The sequence below is a fragment of the Suillus bovinus genome (genome assembly GCF_016758785.1).
Source record: "Suillus bovinus strain UH-Sbo-P2 chromosome Unknown EDB93scaffold_149, whole genome shotgun sequence".
NCBI lineage: Eukaryota > Fungi > Basidiomycota > Agaricomycetes > Boletales > Suillaceae > Suillus > Suillus bovinus.
In genome coordinates this window covers 14,871-33,696 of record NW_024542205.1, presented here as the reverse complement: position 1 = coordinate 33,696, position 18,826 = coordinate 14,871, and the positions used below count along the sequence as shown (strand labels likewise).

Sequence of the window (18,826 nt, the reverse complement as noted above, 5' to 3'; positions counted from 1 at the left end):
ATTGCGCCTGGTAATTACGGGTAGAACTCCAAGACGAGGATGTCAGAAGAACTTTGGAAGTTCAACTATCGGCCTAGCAGATCGGTTGTGCCTGGGATGACCGTACTTCAAGGATGCCAGAAGAATCTTGGAAGTTCAACTATTGGCCTGGCAATTGGTTGCGCCTGGAACGACAGAACTTGGCATCGACAATATCGGAAGAACATTTTAGAGGTATTGAATTCAAGTCGCAAAAAATAAGGGCAAGGTTCGTGCATGGCCATCTCAATTCCGAGTCTTGCTAAACATTCAGCATTAGTCCGTTTCCACCGATTTTCATTCAAACCATTATCCACAGCGAATACCTCACAAACGATTTTGTACATTCAAATCTCCCCAGAGCACACCGACTCTAGCCATTCAACATCACTCCTAACCTTGGTGAGGTTCTCGCACCCATCTGAAGTGATCAATATGTCGTCCTCAATGCGCACGCCACCAATTTCGCGGTACTCCTTCAACAAGTCGTGGTTCACATATTCAGACTTCTCTACGGTTTTGAGTAGATGTTCATGGAAGTAAATCCCCGGCTCAACAGTCTATCGAAGTAAGCAGGTGAGTAATCCACGCTAGGGGTTCGGACTTACCACAACCATGCCTTCTGCAAGCGGCAACCGGAGTCGTAGGTACGTGTAAAAACTGGGATGCCCGACTGTATCTTGTGGAATAGTCGTATTGTTTGTTGGTTTACTTGCACTCGGGACATCGTGCACATCCATCCCCAGCGAATGCCCGACTCCGTGAGGGAAAAAGGCTGAGCTAACTCCAGAGCGCATAATCTCGTCTTTTGGGCCTTTGAAAAGTCCAAGACCGATGAACCCTTCCACGAGAATCTGATGACAGAGCAGCTGGATAGTATCCCAGTGGACGCCAGGTCTGAGATTTTTCATCGATTTCTGTGAAAAAGTGTTACATCACAGTGCAAAGGATGCATGCAAGACCTGCCTGCTGCATTTCCAACACAAGAGAGTATATCTGCTTGCTTTTCTCAGTAAACTTTCCACCGTTACCAACAGGCATCGTGCGTGTAACTTGAAGATAGAAGTTCAGACCTGTCTGGTATTTAGCTGCTACGACTCACTGTCCGCAGAGTAGCAATCCCATTCGCATCCTGCGTCGATGAGGAGTACCTGAGGCTCTAACTGCCTTGCGGGTGTAGGACTGTGTGTCAGGGCACCGTGATTCAAATGATCGTGTGGCTTTACAGGTCCCCAGGTGAACTCTCGGTCATTACAGCAGTAGTGTAACGTAGCGGCTCTCCTAGAGGCAGCGACGATAGGGAGATATGCCTGATGAACGGCCCTGATGTCATTGGTGAGTTATCGGGCATCAATATTTAGTGCGTTCGTACCCTTCACGCCGGCACGACGCAACAAAGATAGCCTCCGCCTCTGCCTCTTTCTCAATCAGCCACTCTCCGGGAAGAAGTGGACGATCAATGCCTGCGCCTTTTCCCTGAACAATCTTACCCTGTACCGCGTTGCCCAAAACGCGCATGACTGTCTCATGCGCCCTGGAGCTGATATCATTTGCGCGGCGGAGCATCGCTACCTCGTTCTCATCCTTGATCAATCGTGTCTTGTGCAAGGAAGAGAGTAAGTATGCATCCGTTGCGGTGTGGGTCTCTGATGTAACAATAGTCGCCATGTACTCCTCAGGTAAAGTGGGAAATTTTGGCGAGTTGCGCGGCAGGGTATGGAAGACAGCTTCGGGATGTGACTGGAGGAGCAAACTGATAGCACTTTGTAACTCTGAGCTATACGCAATGTCGGTTATGTCGAACGACTGCTTCGCTTCCTCGATTGTAGGTGGGGGAACACTCCACATAAGGTCTGCGGCCTCTACTTCCGGAATGGACAGCCTGATGCTCAGCCTTGTAGAAGAATTTGTCTGTGCAGGCTGATACAAAGCGAGAAGGAACGATCCAGGCACAGAGCATCCTGTGAGGTAGTAGAAATTAGACTCTTGGCGAAATGGTAGCTCGCGATCTGTGTCGTTTCTAAAAGGTGTGTTTCCTCCTGCAAGAAGAATGACTTGGGGCTAATCGCGTTAATCAATGCTAACGTTAGTCTACGGGATATCATATTGAGCTACCTTCTCCTTCAACTGCGATGGAAGCACATTCATAAGTTGTTCGAACGTCCTCTGCACGTGCGCCATTGCTGCGTTCAGATCAGTCGGTTTCCCTTTGTCTATATTGTAAGCACTAACCGAGGTAATTCGACCCGGACATGATGCTTAATGACTAGTGATGGAGTGGATGGGTTGTGAGATTAGATCCGTGCCGGGGTTAGTAGTATTCTGGACCGGGCCGTAGGGACGGAAGCTTTATTATATAATAATTCCCACACACTCTCATTAAGCTTGATGCTCAGTATCGTCATTAATATTATTATCACTGACCTTCAAAGACTCGGTAGTCGAGTACCAAGCTGTCTACTATGTCCTTTATATCCTCTATAATCTCCTGGCTTAGTAGGTAAGCCAGCCTTTCCTTGAAGTAGACAAGGCCTTACACATCGAATCCCGCAGCATATTCTTCTCCAAAGCCGCTGAAATATCCGTGGTTGGACTGCAGGTGCGTGGACCCGTAGATCCCAAGTTCAGGTAATGACACCGACATACCTTCACGAAGGCTTCTGGAAAGACTTCGTTTGTAAATGTCATTGGCTCGGGGCAGGTGCGTCTATCTCATTCATGGCTTTTCCTTCGCCCAAGCCGCTTACCCTCACTTAGTGGTCGGAAGACGTCGTTCCAACTGTCGCATTCAACTACCGCAAGGTACGCAAAGGCGCTGTGACATTGAAGATATGGGATGTTGCAGGACAGCCCAAGTTTCGCTCAATGTGGGAGCGCTATTGTAACGGAGTCGATGCTGTAGTGTACGTTGTCCGCTTCTTTGCGTTTGATAGCCTGTTTTATTTTCAGAATGCTCTTTCACTACAGATTCGTAATTGACTCGGCTGACGTAGGACTTGCTATGTAATCGCTGGTGTTTTAGTTCTAACGCCAACGACTGTTTACAGCAAGAGAAGTTTGACACGGCACGCTTCGAATTGCACCAACTATTGGCGCAGCCGAATCTAGCAGGTGTTCCTCTTTTGGTGGTGAGTTTATTACCTCGGGGCATCCACAGGGTTGCTTATATTGGCACAGCTTGGAAACAAGAATGACGTTCCCTCGCATGCATCTGTCAAGGATATTATACACGACCTGTGAGTAGAGTGTCTTTAGTACTGCATACCCACTCATCTTGTGGGAAGTCAACTGGACAAGATACAAGACCGCCCAGTCTCAGTACGTCTTTCAGAATTGTTGTAAGCTTTCAATGCATCACTGAGATATCGTTTTAGTGTTACTCGGTGAGTCTTCTTATACTGGATACCATGTGCGCTAAGTCTCTATCAGTGTTCGATGAAAAGCCAACATAATTTGTGCGTTTCACTTGTCTATCATGATCTCATCTTGAATCTCAAACTCTGAACTAATTGTGCGATGATCTATTGTAGGGACATAGTCCTCCGCTGGCTCTCAGATCGTAGTCATTAGGCTTGGCGACCCGCTGCGTGGTGTATGGAACGTAATCGACATCGCCCATTTTCAGGTATCTAGTAGGGTTGTACGACACTCGTATTAACGCAGACATACCATTATGAAATGACCCACAACTTGAGAAGGCATGGGAAAAGAACATACCAGGTTTTAATTCTTTAAACGGGAATTTGCGACACCTGGGCAGTCCGTCATCTGCACCGCATCGCTCAACCTGGTTATGATGGGATCGCCATCGCTCATTTTCAAGTTTACATTGGAAGGAGAAGGACATGTACAGGTGGTGACTTTCTCGAAGATATTGCTCTCGCTGACGAATAATTGCTACTTACCAATTCCACTTGACTGAGTGTCCTGCTGTCCGACGCAAGCAATCTCGGATGTATTGTCAGATCTGGTACTTGCGATGAGCAAGCTTGATTAGTCTCAAATTTACTCCTTAAGTTTTGTCCAAATACTTCAGCGATATCTTGACTGTCACTACTTTGGAGATAATATTTCCGTGTGCTCGCAAACACTGCAATAACCTGCGCACAGAGCTGGGTAGATGAAAAACTAGCAGTAGCAGTTTTTCAGTTTGAAAGACGATATTGCAAAAATGATCGCAAACTGCTTGTCGCTCATGTAGATCACATTCGGCGGTATGTCACTGAATGATAAAAGACACATCAAAGAAGCCATTTAGTGAATCAGCCCGTGCTTTATGCCACGTATCCTGGGACTAAACGTCTTGCCCCAGAACAATGTCGCTGTTGGTGATCGTCTGCTGTAATAGAAAACACTCATATTAGCTTCCGTGCATGAATCCAACTCGTCAAGGCATATGTACATCCGTTGCATTGTAGTTTCCTGCAAAGAAGTCGTGCGGAACGAATAACGTGACAAATGTATAAGCTTGTACATGAACACTAAGCAACCCCCCGCACTTGAAAGGACAGTGGTGCATAAAAGAATAGTCCGATCGACACTTACACACTCCCTAATCCTCTTCCATCCGCTCTTCAGTACCGCCTTCCTGTCTTGCTTGTTCAGCGATAGCAGCTAGGAACGCGCCAACACCCATCGCAGCACTCTCAGGAAGACCAAGGCTCCTCACAAATTCACCAAGTGCGCCCGTGCGAAGCGCCCGATCAAGCTGTGCTACAGCAAGGCGGAAAGGTGGAGAGTTAGTCGTGCGCTGTAATATTTCTACTGCCTGCTGGGGTGTAGCGTCTGACGATGGGATAAGTTCAGGTGGAAGATGAGGAAAGAGTGATGGGAGGAGTTCAGGGTGTGATTGAAAAAGCTGAAGCAAATTTTGTGAGGACAAGACATCTGTCAACCAAAGTTCTGTAGATTTATTAGTGATGATGTAGCCTAATTGAAAAAGTGTGAATACCATCTTCACTCGCGAAGCCGGTCATCGAGCTAACAATACCACGAAGCTGTGCAAGCTGTTCTGGGGTAGTACCCGCTGGCGTGGAATTACTAGTCGCTGGAGCGACTGGCTGTCTATATATCAAAATGTACATATGAATCGCCTACTGTGTTGCAGGTGAAAGAATGACTTACACAGTTGAAGAGGTGGATGTACTAGTAGCAGATGTAGAGGCTTCCGACGCTGGGTAAACGTTGCGCGCGTCCCAGATAGCAATAATGTTGGGATCAGCTAACGTTCTGTTCAAATTCGTCACGAATTCCTCATCACGACGTGTTGACGAATCCTGAAAGACCATCGGACATATATCAAAAGAAATAGGCGCGAAAAAAACACACCTGGAGCCAGAACTGACGTAGAAGGAGCGAAGTTAGCCAGTGAAACTGCAGTCAAGTGAGACACATACGAAATGTTTTTGATCGGAGCTCTCGAATTTAAGGACATAGGTTCTGCCCCAACTGCTTTGGGGAACTTTTTCCAGCTTTGCATCACCAGGAAACAATATTAGATCTTCGCCCACTTCCCCTGTCGTTCGGTCTTTCCACATGAAGTGTATGTATCCGTCTTCATTGGTCAAGACAATCGCGCCTTTGGTGGGGGATGCATCGACGAAATTGGTTCCAGCGCGTCGAAAAGCACGACCAGCCTTGAAGGCAAGGATGGTTCGGCCACTAGTACTAGTGAGGTCGACCGACATTATAAACGGTATGAAACTGCTGCAGTGTTCAAACGACGCGTATGCACGTCGGAGTTTAGAAATGACCACAAGTTGAAAGATGCCGGCCACCAAATTCTCCATCATTGGATTCTCGCGTTCCGTTGTGAATAAAGCAAACCTACGATATCCGTGACGTTCTTGGGATTTGTGGTCCGACTCTGCTATTGTGGGGTCACTCTTCCGTCAAAGATTATGTGCATGTTCGAGGGGGTTCAATGATGTTCGTATGTAAGTAAGTCCAAGTCACTTGAATAAATCACGACATGAATCTGATGTAAACTTTCTCGACCACAACTGAATTCATATCCTGCTGCGTCAGCCTCTCCCGGAACCCGCCGTAATCTTCACTGTCAGCCTCTCATTAATCCTTCGTCCCATCGCCTTTCACGTTGCCCACCGTGCCAACAGACAGCACTAGACAGCCTCACAGTGGCTGAACATTGATGACGGGATGATATCAAGACCAACAGCTTCGAAACTTGTTTGAACCCATCAAACACCCCCCAGACTTTGGCCTTGACATAGACCGGCCATACTTAACTCCCCGTCGTTCTCCTCAAGGTCTGCAAGGATAGCGTAGATTTGGCTACCTAAATAGTATGTCTTTTCCTTCTATGATCATATCCCTCTATAATCATAGGATCTCCCCACTGGTACATCATTCACCGCCCTGCAGATCTGAATCAATCGACGTGATTGGGGCGACAAGTAATATGTATAAATATATGCTAGCGTCGATAGATAGAAGATACAATGATCAACGAGTTGCATAATCGACGTAATCGACTACTTCCTGTGGTTATAAGGTTGGTTGCACATCGGTTTGCTAACCATTGTTTGAATCATGGCCCCTGATAGTCGCCTTGCTATCCTCGCTATCTTACCTGCCTCGTTTGTTGTCATCACATACCTCAAGCAGATGATCAGGAACAGACAAAACAAACCTTGCCTTCCTCCTGGCCCAGTACTGCTCCCATTGTTAGGAAACATCTTATCTATCAACACCAAGGAGCCTTGATTGACTTATACAGAATGGGCTGCTGCTTATGGTACATAGTAGAAAGCATTATGGTATGTGATGCAGATCATTATATCAGGAGACTTGGTTTTTGTGCGACATCTAGGACAGGAAGTAGTAGTGATCAACTCTCAGCACATTGCAGAGGCCTTAATGAATAAGTGTTCTCACATTTACTCCAATCCATACATAGCCACACTTGTGCTGTGCATTCTTCTGACATTTTTCCATTTAATAATTATGAAGTATATATAGGTTTGGTTGGTTGGTCAACTTTGGATTGGCAAGCTATGGTGATGAATGGTGTCTTTGCCGATGACTCTTCTACCAAACTTACCATTCCGAATCTGTCCTCAAATTTTGTCCAATGCAGATCAAGCAGGCTCATGAGATGATCATCAACCCGTTCATAGATCCTCATCATCAGTCACAATGTCAGCAACATATGGCTACCAAACCACTCCTCGAGATGATCCTCTGGTTCAAATCGTAGAAAATGCAGTGGCTATTGGCTTTCAGGTGATAATCCTAGAGAGAGCAATCTTGCTCAAAATGTTCCCCTTCAGTGAGCTCCGCTCTTTTTCTGATGAACATAGCTGACATCCTGTACTCTGATGTCGTATTGACATTACCTGACTGGTGCTGGGGATTCTCAATCAAATGTGAGGCTCAAGCATCAACCAAACTCATGACTGAAATGACAGAGGTGCCATTTCGATATATGAAACAGCATATGGTGGGCATCCTTCAGTTTTGAAAACATCAGTCCTGTCCTAGTTATTGATTACATGACCATCAAGGCCGAAAACTTGGCCCTTGGTCAGTTTTCGATGGTGGAAGAAAATCTTCAAAGAATGGACAAGCAAGATCAGACATCCAAACCATTGTTTGAGGCTGCCTTAAAGATAGCAGCTACTACTGCTATTATAGGTCTGTTATTCTTTTTTACAAGGGATGGTATACTAATCTTTGATACATATCTACGCAGGTTCATATGAAATGGTTAGTGGATGTCCGAATTATATTGTCAATCACTGAAGTTTTTTACAGACTACTTCAGTCTTGATAGCTTTTGCTCTTGCCATGGCATCTTACCTAGATGTTCAAAAACACGCACAAGTGGAGATTGACACAGTGGTTGGACATGATCCCCAGTGAAAATTGACAAGAATGAGGTAGATAGGTAGCGATACACGTCTAAGTACCAAATGATATAGATAGCAATCTAAATAATTCGAGATGGAAAAATGCAAATTGTAAAATTAAATGCGAAGTCCAAACTTGCAAGAAATTTGCAGTGTATTTGCTGCAAATGTTGCAAAGCTACGCCTAGATTAACATTGCAATTGCGCATATACACTTCCTTGATCACGATCACACAGCTACATGAATTCTATAACCTCCGAGAGCCTCGAGGCTGGCATACATCGACTTGCAAACGGTACTGATACTTACATATGTGATTGTGATGCCTGCCTTCGGAAGAACAAAGGCAAGCCCAAGCACGTACCCTGAACTACTTACTTCCGGCACAAACCCAACAGACTCGCTAGACTTTTCCCCCCACCACTTCCTGCACAAACTCCAGCTCCTATACCAGTGCCATTGTCTAGCAAGCATCCTCTGGATGCTTCTGATCACCCTGAACAGCCACCCATATCGAAGCACAAGGATGATCGGATTATTGCCATTGATGGCACAGAAGACGGTGTGTTCATAACCCTGAGATAAATATCAATTTGCTGATATGAATAATAAGATTTTGATATACCTGAGGCTGCTGACAATATCCCAGGCCCTGACACACTCAATGGAACTTTTGATCACCTCGAGGACACCAATTTTGGTGATATGGGACCCAAGGACAGGGAGGAGGAAGAGGAAGCTCGTGTTGAGGAAGCGCAAGCTCGTGCTGAGGACACCAATTTTGGTGATACAGGGCCTGAGGACAGGGAGGAGGAAGAGGAAGCTCGTGTTGATACAGGACCCAAGGACAGGGAGGAGGAAGAGAAATCTCGTGTTGAGGACAATATACCCGAGAACTTTGATCAAGACATGCCCCCGGATGACATCGATCTCGAGGGTGCGGACACTGACTTGGGAACCATGGGCTGGACAGACGAGGACTTGGACAAGCTACAGCAGATGGCATGCCTTGAAGATGCCCAGGATTTGATGTCATTCATTACTGCTCTCTGAAAAGCATCCCTAGACGATGCACACTCTAAACTACCTCCAGACGCACTAGACAGACTTCGAAACCCTTCCCGTGAACTCCCCGATATGTCAGATCCTGATCTTATCCTTTCGTTAAAATATTACTTTGCAAATACAACAATCGCTGCTTACAATCTTATCCGCGAGGCCACGATCAAACGACACCCTGAAGATGATGTATACAGTCATTACCGGGTTAAGCAAGCTGTCTGTGAACTTAGTGGTGTCATCCTGATCATTAATGACATGTGTACCAACACATGTCTTGCATTCACAGGTCCGTATGCTGAGCTCGATCATTGCCCTCGATGTGGAGAAGATCAATGGGACGCCAAAAAAAGCTCACCTCACAAGAAGGTAGCTCGGAAAACATTTGACACATTTCCTGTTGGACTGCAGCTCCAGGCCCTATGGCGCCATCCAGACCAGGCAAAGAAGATGTAATGGCCCCAGGAGTACACCAACAAGATATTGATGAATTGAAGACAACCGACGGCATTCTGGAGGTATATGAAGATGTTCTTCATGGGAAGCAATATCTGGACGCATGCCAATCTGGCAAAATTAAAGATGGTGATGCAGTTCTTATGTTCTCGATCAATGGTGCCCAGCTCTATGAATCCAAACAATCTGACTGTTGGATATATATTTGGGTAATCTTTGATCATGCGCCAGACGTCCGGTACAAGAAGAAGTACATACTCCTGGGTGGTATCATTCCTGGCCCCAAAAAACCCAAAAATCTAGATTCTTTCATTTTCCCTGGCCTACACCATCTTCATGCAATTCAGACAGAAGGGCTTCCAATTTGGGATGGTGCAAAGAAGGCTCTATTTCAATCTAATCCCTTTCTCTTTGTTGCAACAGCTGACGGCCCCGGCATGGCATTTCTTACTGGCCTTGTGGGTCACCATGGCAGATTCACATGTCGTCTCTATTGCGGACTCCCAGGGAGACACAAACCAGGTGCACCTACATACTATCCTGCCCTACGTCAACCTGAAGGTACTGATCAACCTGATCACCCCGACTTCTTCATTGATTGGCTTCCCCTTCCCAGATCATTTGATTATGAATGGAACCTCAAGTGTGTGATCTGCTGTTCCAACATGGCCGAATATGAGCTTGCACGCCTCGAGACAGGCATTACGAAACCAAGCATCTTCTACGGCTTCAACACTGACCGTATTTTGCTGGTGCCGCTGTGCTTTGGCTCTGACATCATGCACATCACTGCCATCAATACTGGCGATCTCCTTCTACCCCTCTGGAGAGGAACCTCTAGAGCCGAGACTACAGATGATAAATCCACGTGGGCCTGGGCTGTTCTGATGAAGGCAACTTGGAAGGCACATGGATCTCTGATCACAGATGCAACACCCTTTCTGCCAGGTTCATTTAATCGACCTCCTCGTAATCCTGCAGAGAAGATCAATAGTGGGTATAAGGCCTGGGAATGGCTTCTCTACCTGTATGGCATGGCACCAGCCACACTCTATGGCATTCTGCCTGAGCCCTATTGGTTGCATTTTTGCCATCTTGCCCGGGGACTACGTCTAATGCAATAATACCACATATCTAGATCTGATCTCATTGAAGGCCACCATCACCTTCTTAATTTCGCAGATGAATTTGAAGAGCTCTATTACCAGTGCCAGATCAATCGGCTTCATTTTGTACGACCATGGCTCCACTCGATCACACATATCGCTGGTGAGACAGTCAACAAGGGACCACCAATTTGTTCGTCACAATGGACGATGGAGCGAACCATCGGCAATCTAGCTCAAGAGATACGACTACACAACTCCTCTGTCTACGCTAATCTCTCTCAACGTGCTGCTCGTCGTTGTCAAGTCAACGCCATCAAGGCTATCATTCCAACAATTGAACCATCAGATAATGCTTCCCCAAAGGGCTCGTTGGATATCGGCCAGGGATATTTACTGCTGCAGTGAAGAGAGAGAACAGCCCATGCAGTACGTCCCTGTGAGGCCCAAGTACTACTTCGCTACCTGTCCGACAATGATGTCCATGTTACCTCTGCCCCTCTCATCACTCGATGGGCTCGTCTTTGCCTTCCAAATGGGCAAGTTGCACGGTCTGCATGGAAGGAAAATGCTATGTCCAAGCAACCAAGAATGGCATGCAATGTGAAGGTATTTTTTTCATGGTCACTCTATTAGTATTATACATTGACACACACACTAAAGTTATTGATTGACAGCAAGACCACTGTTGCTGAAGTCTTATTTTATTTCAATATGATGCTTCACGATGAAAAGAAGACCTTTGCTTTCGTATCTGAATTCAGCCAGCTGCACACAGATCTATTTGAAAACTCATCGCAAATGGTCTTTGCCTGTCGTTATTGCGGAGATGCTTCATTGAAACTTGTCGAGATTCATACTATACAGTCTGTGGTGGCTATGATTCCTCATAATTTTCCGGGTATTGATGGTGTTCTTTTCTACCTCGTGGAACAACCAGGGTTGGACATTATAAGAATGGGTGGTGTGGAAGAGGAGGGTATTCTTGATGAAGAATGAGTTCAATTACTTTTTTATACGAGATGCAAACATGTTTATTTATCTGACTACTGCATCACTAAAGAGCTTCTTCAAGTTCTTGTTTCATTGCATGAACCACAAGAAAATTCTTGTCTGTACGCAATTGATTGTACCATGCTTCATCCTCCTCCTTCGACACATACTTCCAGTAAATTGATTCAGGTGGTGGTGGGCTTGGTATTGTAAATATGGACTTCATATTACTTTTGGGCATGGAGAGAACTGGTTTGGTGATAGTGGACGAGTGTGCCATTGGCTCAGGTGGGTCGCTTTCAGGCTCAGTGACACTTTCAGGATTGTTCACACAAGAAGGGATGATGACTTGCTGTGGTGTTGGCTCAGGTGGGTCGCTTTCGGGCTCGGTGATGCTTTCAGGATTGTCCACATGAGGAGGAGAGATGACTTGCTGCAGTGTTGGCTCGGGTGGGTCGCTTTCGGGCTCATCAGGCCAGGGAGGCATAGTATTTGGGTGATGCCTTCAATATAAGTTGTTGAACTAAGATATAATCATATAATAATGACTCACAACAGTTGCTGTCTAATCAAGTGTTCTTTCTCTGAATGTGCATGCCAGTATGCTGGGTTGACAAACATATCATCCGAGGGTGTCATCTTCGGTGTGCTGGAACGACTGTCTGAGAAAGATATGCTAAGATACATTAGTAATAACAGTGTTAGAAGTGATGGAGAACATACCTAGTATCAGCATCGTAGCCATCAATATCCTGATCAAAAGACATATCTAAAACTCATTGAGTGGATGTAGGATGAATGGACAATACTATAGAATGAATTGAACTTAGTCCGAAGTTTCCTTTCTTGACTTGTACCGCAGCGCCCCTTCTCATCACACCATCATTATGCCCGACACAACGACTTCACCAACAGGATACGCCAATCTCCTCATGTCCCAAATTTCTCTACAACATTCTTTTAATCCACAACTTAATTCTGGCGGCTCACATAATTTTCAAAATACCCAGCGTGATTGCGATACCAATAATACCATGAGTTCTATGATAGAGAACTTGTTACATTAATGAGATACACGTGTTATTAGTCTACCATGTTGCACGAAGGGCTCTGGGCTCTTCTTGATCAGGGTCATTTATCTCCCAATGATCCTGACGTCAACATGATCTCACAATTGAAGCGAGAGATATCAGAACTCCAGCACACAGTCACCTTTCTCCAGTCAGAGAAAACACAACTCGTCAATGAAAACTTGTGTCTGAACACGAAATGCGAAACATTGCAGTAAGTTCCAGTCATATCATGTGCATATATGCGCACCATGTTTGCTGACCATGTTTGCTGATGCAATCAATGATGTCATGGTATATCTTCTCTCAGGACCATACTTGTTAACAGTCGAGGTTCTGCCAGCTCAATGGCATCAAGTTCTTCTTTGTCAGTTGCGAGTGACAGTACTGCGGATCGAAAACCTACTCTTTTGGATGTCACTTGTGAAGATTCTGATCATGACCTCAATGCAATTGATTACCCACTGATCAGATCATGGACGAAGAAAGACTGGCAGGAGAACATGCCATCAAGTACATCAGCCAATCCTGGATCCTCTGGGAAAAAGCGAGGAGCCACACGCATGGCACGAGGCATCAATGTAGCATGTACCTACCTGCAAGACCAAGCTGGTCAGCCGGTGTCTGCACAATGGGCAAAAACCATCCGTCTTTTCATGCTGTCATGTTTTCGACAACTCGAATCTCAAGGTCTCGCGCCCGAATCCATTGGTCCAAGCATCACTCAAAGTCCTACACTGGCTTATTCACATGCTACACAAACATTACATTGAACTCCAGTCTATGCACTGACAATTGGAAAGCTATGAAATTAATGATCGTCAACTATTCCCAATGGTACAACTACCACGTTGTGAAGAAACAAACTAGCGGTCATGTCAAGTCCGAAGACATAGAGACTGCCGACGATGACAACAACAACAACAAGTCCCTACTGGCTTCAACACCTGCTGCTACCCCTCCTTCTTCCTCACCATCTGCGACACCTGCTGTTATCCCCCCTTCCTCATCTTCTTCAATGCCTGCGGCTACCCCTCCTTCCTCATCTTCAACTTCTCAGAAACAAGTTAACATTGATATCGACCCTGTCGCAGAACCAGCATTGAAAAGACAACGAGTCGAAGTGGAAGAACGTGAACCAACCCCACCTCCCCATACCGACAAAGGAAAAGAGAAGGAAGTGATTACTGTGGAGGTCAACAATCCTCTGTAAGTGATCGCTCTATTGATAATTCCATTCTACTGATACTATTAATTTAGTTCTAATCTTGTCTTCAAACCTCGCCCCAAGCCAATCCCAAAGAAAGCTCCTGCCTCCATCGACTCTGCCACTTCTGGAACCACTAGCACCGAGCCGACTATCATCACCCCTCCATCCAATGACCCATCGGATACCAATGCAGCTTCCCTCGCTGTCAAGATGGAACTCCTGGTAGCAACCCCCATGGAGCCCACTCCCAGTGCAATCAACTCGAAGGCCCAACCTGCAAAGAAGCGTCAGCTGAGCACAAAGCCCATGCGTGTGAGCTCAAAGATCATGGCACGGTAAGATTTATCTATTACGGTCACAGCAAGTAAGGCTAACACTATTATTATTATAGGAATCTTTGTGCCCTCGAATGGCAATCGAACGGCCATCAGAAAGAACCGGCAAGTGTCTTTGCAACCTACTGGAACGGTCTATCGAAGACTGACAAAGAGGTATGTCGTTTTTGTATTGATGTCATTTATCTACTGACTAGCACTATTATTGAAGGTATACAAGCACAAAGCGGCTCTACAGGTGCGTGGTATTCATGATATCTGCGAGTATCTTCATACTAACAATGATTTGCCTTATAGCTCGGCTCGGCTGGACCAACCAAAAGGAACGGCGCCAGCGATGATACAGATGAGGAGTAGCAGATGGATACGAGGCAGGATGGTGGGCGCGGGCGCAGCGATACCACTACCTAACCATAGCGATACCTATAGATACATCATTCAATGGCATTAGATACCTATTCATGCCATCTAATTGGAACATTTTCAGCACATGTTTGCATCTAAAACCCATCTAAAGCCAACTAAAATTGTATCGAAGCATTAAAAGTTCGTTTCGGTCTCTATCGTTTTTCATCTCGAAAAGTCCCACTTTTCTAAAGAGGTTGAAACATAACAAAAAAATTCATTCCCTCATATTTTTTCGATCTATATCTACACTGTATCTACGTCATTCTTGTCGATTTTCACTGGGCATGATCGCTTACCCACATTTGAAGACAGAGCATCACTACCATATGTTGAATCAGTTCTATGGGAGACTTTGCGATAGCAGCCTATCTTGGTAATCTTCTTTGCTGATGGATGAAGCCTGCACTGAAGATGATATTATAGTGCCACGTGCCACGTGCCACTTTGGTTACATCATCCCAAAAGGTCCGCCATTTTCATCTAATGAACAAATCATCAGTAACATTATACATCAGGAGTGACTGTCCTATGCAACCTATGGTCAGTGCATTCTTTTCAGGTTTCAAGATGCTGAAAGATATACCCTAGGTGCATTTCACAGGATGAAAAGTGGTGCCCCAAAGTATCTAAGTTTATACCAGAGAGGTTCATGGATACAAATGGTGTGCTGACAGACAATGATCCAGCTGATTATATGTTTGGCTTTGGCTGGTGTAGATGTCCAGGTCGGTTGAATCCATTGCTGTATTGCATGCAATGAGCCAATTACTCTTTGATCAGGCCAGTTTGCTGCTGGTGTCTCTATCTGGTTTGCTATTGTTACTATGTTGGCTACAGCGGAATTTAAATTTGCCAGAGATGACCAAGGCAAAGTGATCAAATTCACTCCTCAATTCATGATGAGATTCATTCAGTACTTGTCTTCTTGTGTTATTTTGTCCCATTATTAACATTGTCACTGCTTTAGTGCTGTTATGGTTTTTTCCTGCAGTGTTTTGCCACATCCTCATGTTCATTCAGAACTTGTGGGTGCTTTATGAATGGGAGAGTAATATGTATATGGTGAACGACTTGTCATCGTCCTTTTCTATGTCCTGACTTAAGCCAACTGTCAATCAGTCTCCTACATGTTCTTTTTGTGTCATGGTGCTCTCAGTGTACCTTTATTTGACACATCCTTTTCCAGTCCAAGTTGCGCTGGCACACACCTTGTTCAAGTAGTTTTGATTTTTTGCTTTGTCTATCATCATTTTTGTATTCTATGAGTGAAAATATAGGAAAATGGTGCAGCAGAAGGTCTTATTGAGTTGGACACAAGTCTTGGATATGTTCTGCAAAGTAAAACAAACTCACGTGTTACAGTGAACCTGAAAAAAAAACACATAGAGTCTCAAAGTGGTGCTATGAGACTCCAAACTGATATTTTTGTGTTGTATGTTGTACACTGCCTAGTCTACTATACTTGGCAATAAGTGCATTTGACCCTAAAGGGGAGGCAGGTGCAACAAAGGTCTAGAAATGGGCACAGAGAGTTAGGGTACTGCACAGGTTACAGATACAGGTATCACTAGGGTATGGGTATGGGTCTGGGGTCACAGTACCTGAACCTGAACCCATACTCCTGCCACGGGTTTCAATAGAAATGAGTACCATGTGATCAATAAATTTTGACTACCTACTAAACAAGTTGTCAAACTCTAAAAGAAACTGCAAAACTCTAAAGACCAATATACAGCTTTGGCCTGGCCTGGAATGGCTTGGGCATGACCATAGCTTTTGGCAACCAAATAGATTAATATACTCAATGTTACACTATGTACTAGATCTGATCTGCTGATTCAATATTAATGTCATCCCTATCATCTGACTCGTCCAAGATCTGTTCATCCCAACCCTCCTTGTCATCACCATCTGCAACCTCGCCAGTCTCTGCTTCATTATTGGAGTCATCAGTTTTAAGCTTTGCAAGAGCCAACAGACAAGGCTTGCAGAATAAAAGATTAGGATGCAGAAGGTATTCGACACATTGTAAAGCTTCAATGGTGTGAAGAGTAAATCTCCGCTAGGCTCAGCAGAAATTGTACTACCTAGTCAACAATATTTAGATAGATCTTTTGCACGACCTAGTCTGCTATACTTGCAGAGCAAGTGTGATTGCTAATTGGTATTAGTAGTATAAATGTGTCAGTAATGCAAATAACAAATGTCCAAAGCTAAGAAACAATGTCCAATGGTAATCCGATGATGTCCGAGGGTACTTATCTGATGTAACAATGGTCGCGGTGCTGGGCTCGGAACCAGGCAATCCAACACCTACGTCCCATACCATTTCCCGACCTCCCATACCATTCTCCGACCTCCCATACCATTCCCCAACCTCCCATACCATTCCCTGACCTCCCATACCATTCCCCAACCTCCCATACCATTCCCCGACCTCCCTTGACCTTCCGAAGGCCACATGCACTTGTCTGAACCTTCTGCAGGCAGTTCTTGCATTCCGAGGTCCATCCAAACCTCGCGAGTTACCATACCATGTCCTATCCTCGTCCTTTTGACTTCGCTGGTGTGTTTTTCCTTATTCTAACTATATGTTGACTATGTCTTAGTGCTACATGGATAAATTCCATTGGCATCCTGTCGGGAGCCTTGGAATACGTATAAACAGTACACATCACAGCTTATTACATGTATACTTGCATTTCTGCTTGCCTCATGGCTTATTACATAGGTTTGGACTTGCTTATCTCACTACTAGTTTCGCCTATGGATTCTGGTCTCTCATGGAAGTAGGATATAATCTCGCTTGCTGGCTACTGATACTTCACTTCACTTCCCCTACTTCAAGTCGTAATTAGTAGAGTCACCTCAGTATAATTGTAACTGCGCAATCAATCTTTGTTCATTCGGAACGATTGTTTGGCTAGACCGCTGCCAATTCTGCGCCTTGTTTATTCTTGAGTTCCGATAGATTAGCATTGTTCCAGACTTCGGACATTTCACAAAGTCTTATATTGTTATTCAACACATCGACATACCGACACATCAACACACTGACATATATTGACCTTCAGACAGCTCTCGCAAACCTCGGAAGGCATCACACTACTTCGGACAACACTTTTGCAGCTTCGGATGACTTTCGGTCGCATTGGACAAGTACCTCGGTACTTTGGATGTAGTCTCGGAACTCTGGACGAACATTAGAGAGGTTTACCTCCAATATCTTGTCTACTCTCTAACTGTATAAGACTTCCCTTGCATTATCAAGGTAGTTCTTTAGGTTGTCTCTTGTGACGAAGCATACTCACATCTCTCAGGACTAGGGACTCACATTCTGTAGAGCCCAGCCCAGATCTACTCTTTACATCGATGTCCGAAGCCAAAGTGCAATGTTCGAGATTTCGGACTTTCGGACTTCACAAGTATAGGTTGGAAACTGTGTAATGAGTGTTGGGTTGCGAGCGGTATTGCGAGTATAATGAATGGCGGGTTTGTGACAGTGAATGAACATTGATATTTCGCAATGCAACTAAGAACTATGAGAATATTCTGGGTGATCTGCAGAGTCGGGAAACAGCTCCTAACTACTGGATGATTATTGCTATGGGTCACTACAGATTATTTAAGTAAGTATGTAGAAATCCAGAATACTATAGGCGAAGATAGTAGCAATATTTTTTGGGTCTGATGTCCTATGTAATAAGACATGAGGTGCTGTGAATGTGGTCTGAATGTCAGAAAATGTGCACGGGAATAACTATGCACCTAGTGAGGCTAGTTCAAAAAGACAGGGCATGGGATGGACAAGTGCGTGCGAAGTGCAATTGGCCGATGCGATGTCTGAAGGTCCAATGTGGAGTGGCTCAGACATATGCGGACATGCATCAAACATGTGCGTGTATGTTTTGGGTGTTGATGTGGATATGAAAAACCCTGGTTCCAAGCCCAGCACCACGACCATCATTACAATTGTGTCACCTTTAAGTCAATTATACCACTTACTGATTGTAATACCTCCTTGTGAGAAGGCTCATTCACTTGAGACTAATGCAGTTATGATCAATAGGTAATCTCTGGCAAGTGATGTCCAGACCAGATACCTCTGGACATTAATCTAAATGAAAATGGCCATTAGTGCTCGACATTTGATCCAATGACAGCTACTTACCCGCCACCACCATATGGTACTCATTCCAGCTGACAGAGCTGCTTCAATAGCCTCAATGTAACCAAAAAACTCAGCCCTCCATAGTTTCAATGGGTCAGCAGTAGATTCATCTGCATCTGCCTCACTGT

The 18,826-nt window shown here is 45.0% G+C and overlaps 8 protein-coding genes across 8 annotated transcripts; 5 read left to right on the top strand and 3 right to left on the bottom strand.

The window, feature by feature from the left end:
- Positions 1–365: 365 nt before the first annotated feature.
- On the bottom strand, positions 366–2,272 carry EDB93DRAFT_1109276 (Creatinase/aminopeptidase; the record flags this gene model as incomplete). The annotated part of the gene is made up of 7 exons (XM_041447943.1): positions 366–578; positions 627–935; positions 958–1,070; positions 1,121–1,341; positions 1,391–2,079; positions 2,134–2,201; positions 2,251–2,272. 7 exons carry the CDS (start codon positions 2,270–2,272, stop codon positions 366–368), a joined length of 1,635 nt encoding a protein of 544 aa, XP_041301030.1.
- Positions 2,273–2,391: 119 nt separating this feature from the next.
- On the top strand, positions 2,392–3,715 carry EDB93DRAFT_203452 (Arl8a protein). The gene is made up of 11 exons (XM_041455687.1): positions 2,392–2,518; positions 2,572–2,617; positions 2,675–2,719; positions 2,776–2,921; positions 2,986–3,007; positions 3,066–3,146; positions 3,196–3,254; positions 3,303–3,336; positions 3,393–3,401; positions 3,448–3,473; positions 3,549–3,715. Exons 1-11 carry the CDS (start codon positions 2,481–2,483, stop codon positions 3,586–3,588), a joined length of 546 nt encoding a protein of 181 aa, XP_041301029.1. The 5' UTR covers positions 2,392–2,480; the 3' UTR covers positions 3,589–3,715.
- A 371-nt stretch (positions 3,716–4,086) lies between these two features.
- EDB93DRAFT_1270237 (adhesion regulating molecule) lies at positions 4,087–5,669 on the bottom strand (the record flags this gene model as incomplete). The annotated part of the gene is made up of 5 exons (XM_041454313.1): positions 4,087–4,920; positions 4,970–5,058; positions 5,143–5,294; positions 5,347–5,358; positions 5,415–5,669. Coding segments are annotated over 5 exons (858 nt in total), but the record flags the coding sequence as incomplete, so codon positions are not given.
- Positions 5,670–7,176: 1,507 nt separating this feature from the next.
- On the top strand, positions 7,177–7,902 carry EDB93DRAFT_1109273 (uncharacterized protein; the record flags this gene model as incomplete). Its single annotated transcript, XM_041447942.1, has 5 exons — positions 7,177–7,309; positions 7,341–7,480; positions 7,545–7,674; positions 7,733–7,746; positions 7,795–7,902. The coding sequence occupies 5 exons, from the start codon at positions 7,177–7,179 to the stop codon at positions 7,900–7,902; spliced, it is 525 nt and encodes a 174-aa protein (XP_041301027.1).
- Positions 7,903–11,084: 3,182 nt separating this feature from the next.
- On the top strand, positions 11,085–11,510 carry EDB93DRAFT_1257008 (uncharacterized protein; the record flags this gene model as incomplete). Its single annotated transcript, XM_041454038.1, has 2 exons — positions 11,085–11,120; positions 11,175–11,510. 2 exons carry the CDS (start codon positions 11,085–11,087, stop codon positions 11,508–11,510), a joined length of 372 nt encoding a protein of 123 aa, XP_041301026.1.
- Positions 11,511–11,568: 58 nt separating this feature from the next.
- Positions 11,569–12,271, bottom strand: EDB93DRAFT_1109272 (uncharacterized protein; the record flags this gene model as incomplete). Its single annotated transcript, XM_041447941.1, has 3 exons — positions 11,569–12,007; positions 12,058–12,180; positions 12,228–12,271. 3 exons carry the CDS (start codon positions 12,269–12,271, stop codon positions 11,569–11,571), a joined length of 606 nt encoding a protein of 201 aa, XP_041301025.1.
- A 1,117-nt stretch (positions 12,272–13,388) lies between these two features.
- On the top strand, positions 13,389–14,476 carry EDB93DRAFT_1332676 (uncharacterized protein; the record flags this gene model as incomplete). The annotated part of the gene is made up of 5 exons (XM_041455257.1): positions 13,389–13,783; positions 13,835–14,119; positions 14,176–14,275; positions 14,331–14,357; positions 14,417–14,476. 5 exons carry the CDS (start codon positions 13,389–13,391, stop codon positions 14,474–14,476), a joined length of 867 nt encoding a protein of 288 aa, XP_041301024.1.
- A 676-nt stretch (positions 14,477–15,152) lies between these two features.
- EDB93DRAFT_1096539 (uncharacterized protein) lies at positions 15,153–15,477 on the top strand (the record flags this gene model as incomplete). The annotated part of the gene is made up of 2 exons (XM_041446792.1): positions 15,153–15,252; positions 15,308–15,477. Coding segments are annotated over 2 exons (270 nt in total), but the record flags the coding sequence as incomplete, so codon positions are not given.
- Between the last annotated feature and the right edge of the window lie 3,349 nt (positions 15,478–18,826).

Bases quoted from the DNA above. Each gene is read 5' to 3' on its own strand.
- EDB93DRAFT_203452 (XM_041455687.1), top strand. From the start codon at position 2,481: ATGTCCTTTATATCCTCTATAATCTCCTGGCTTAGTAG. The intron at 2,720-2,775 runs GTGCGTCTATCT...ACCCTCACTTAG, and splicing joins ATGTCATTGGCTCGGGGCAG to TGGTCGGAAGACGTCGTTCC. The intron at 3,474-3,548 runs GTGCGTTTCACT...GATCTATTGTAG, and splicing joins ATGAAAAGCCAACATAATTT to GGACATAGTCCTCCGCTGGC.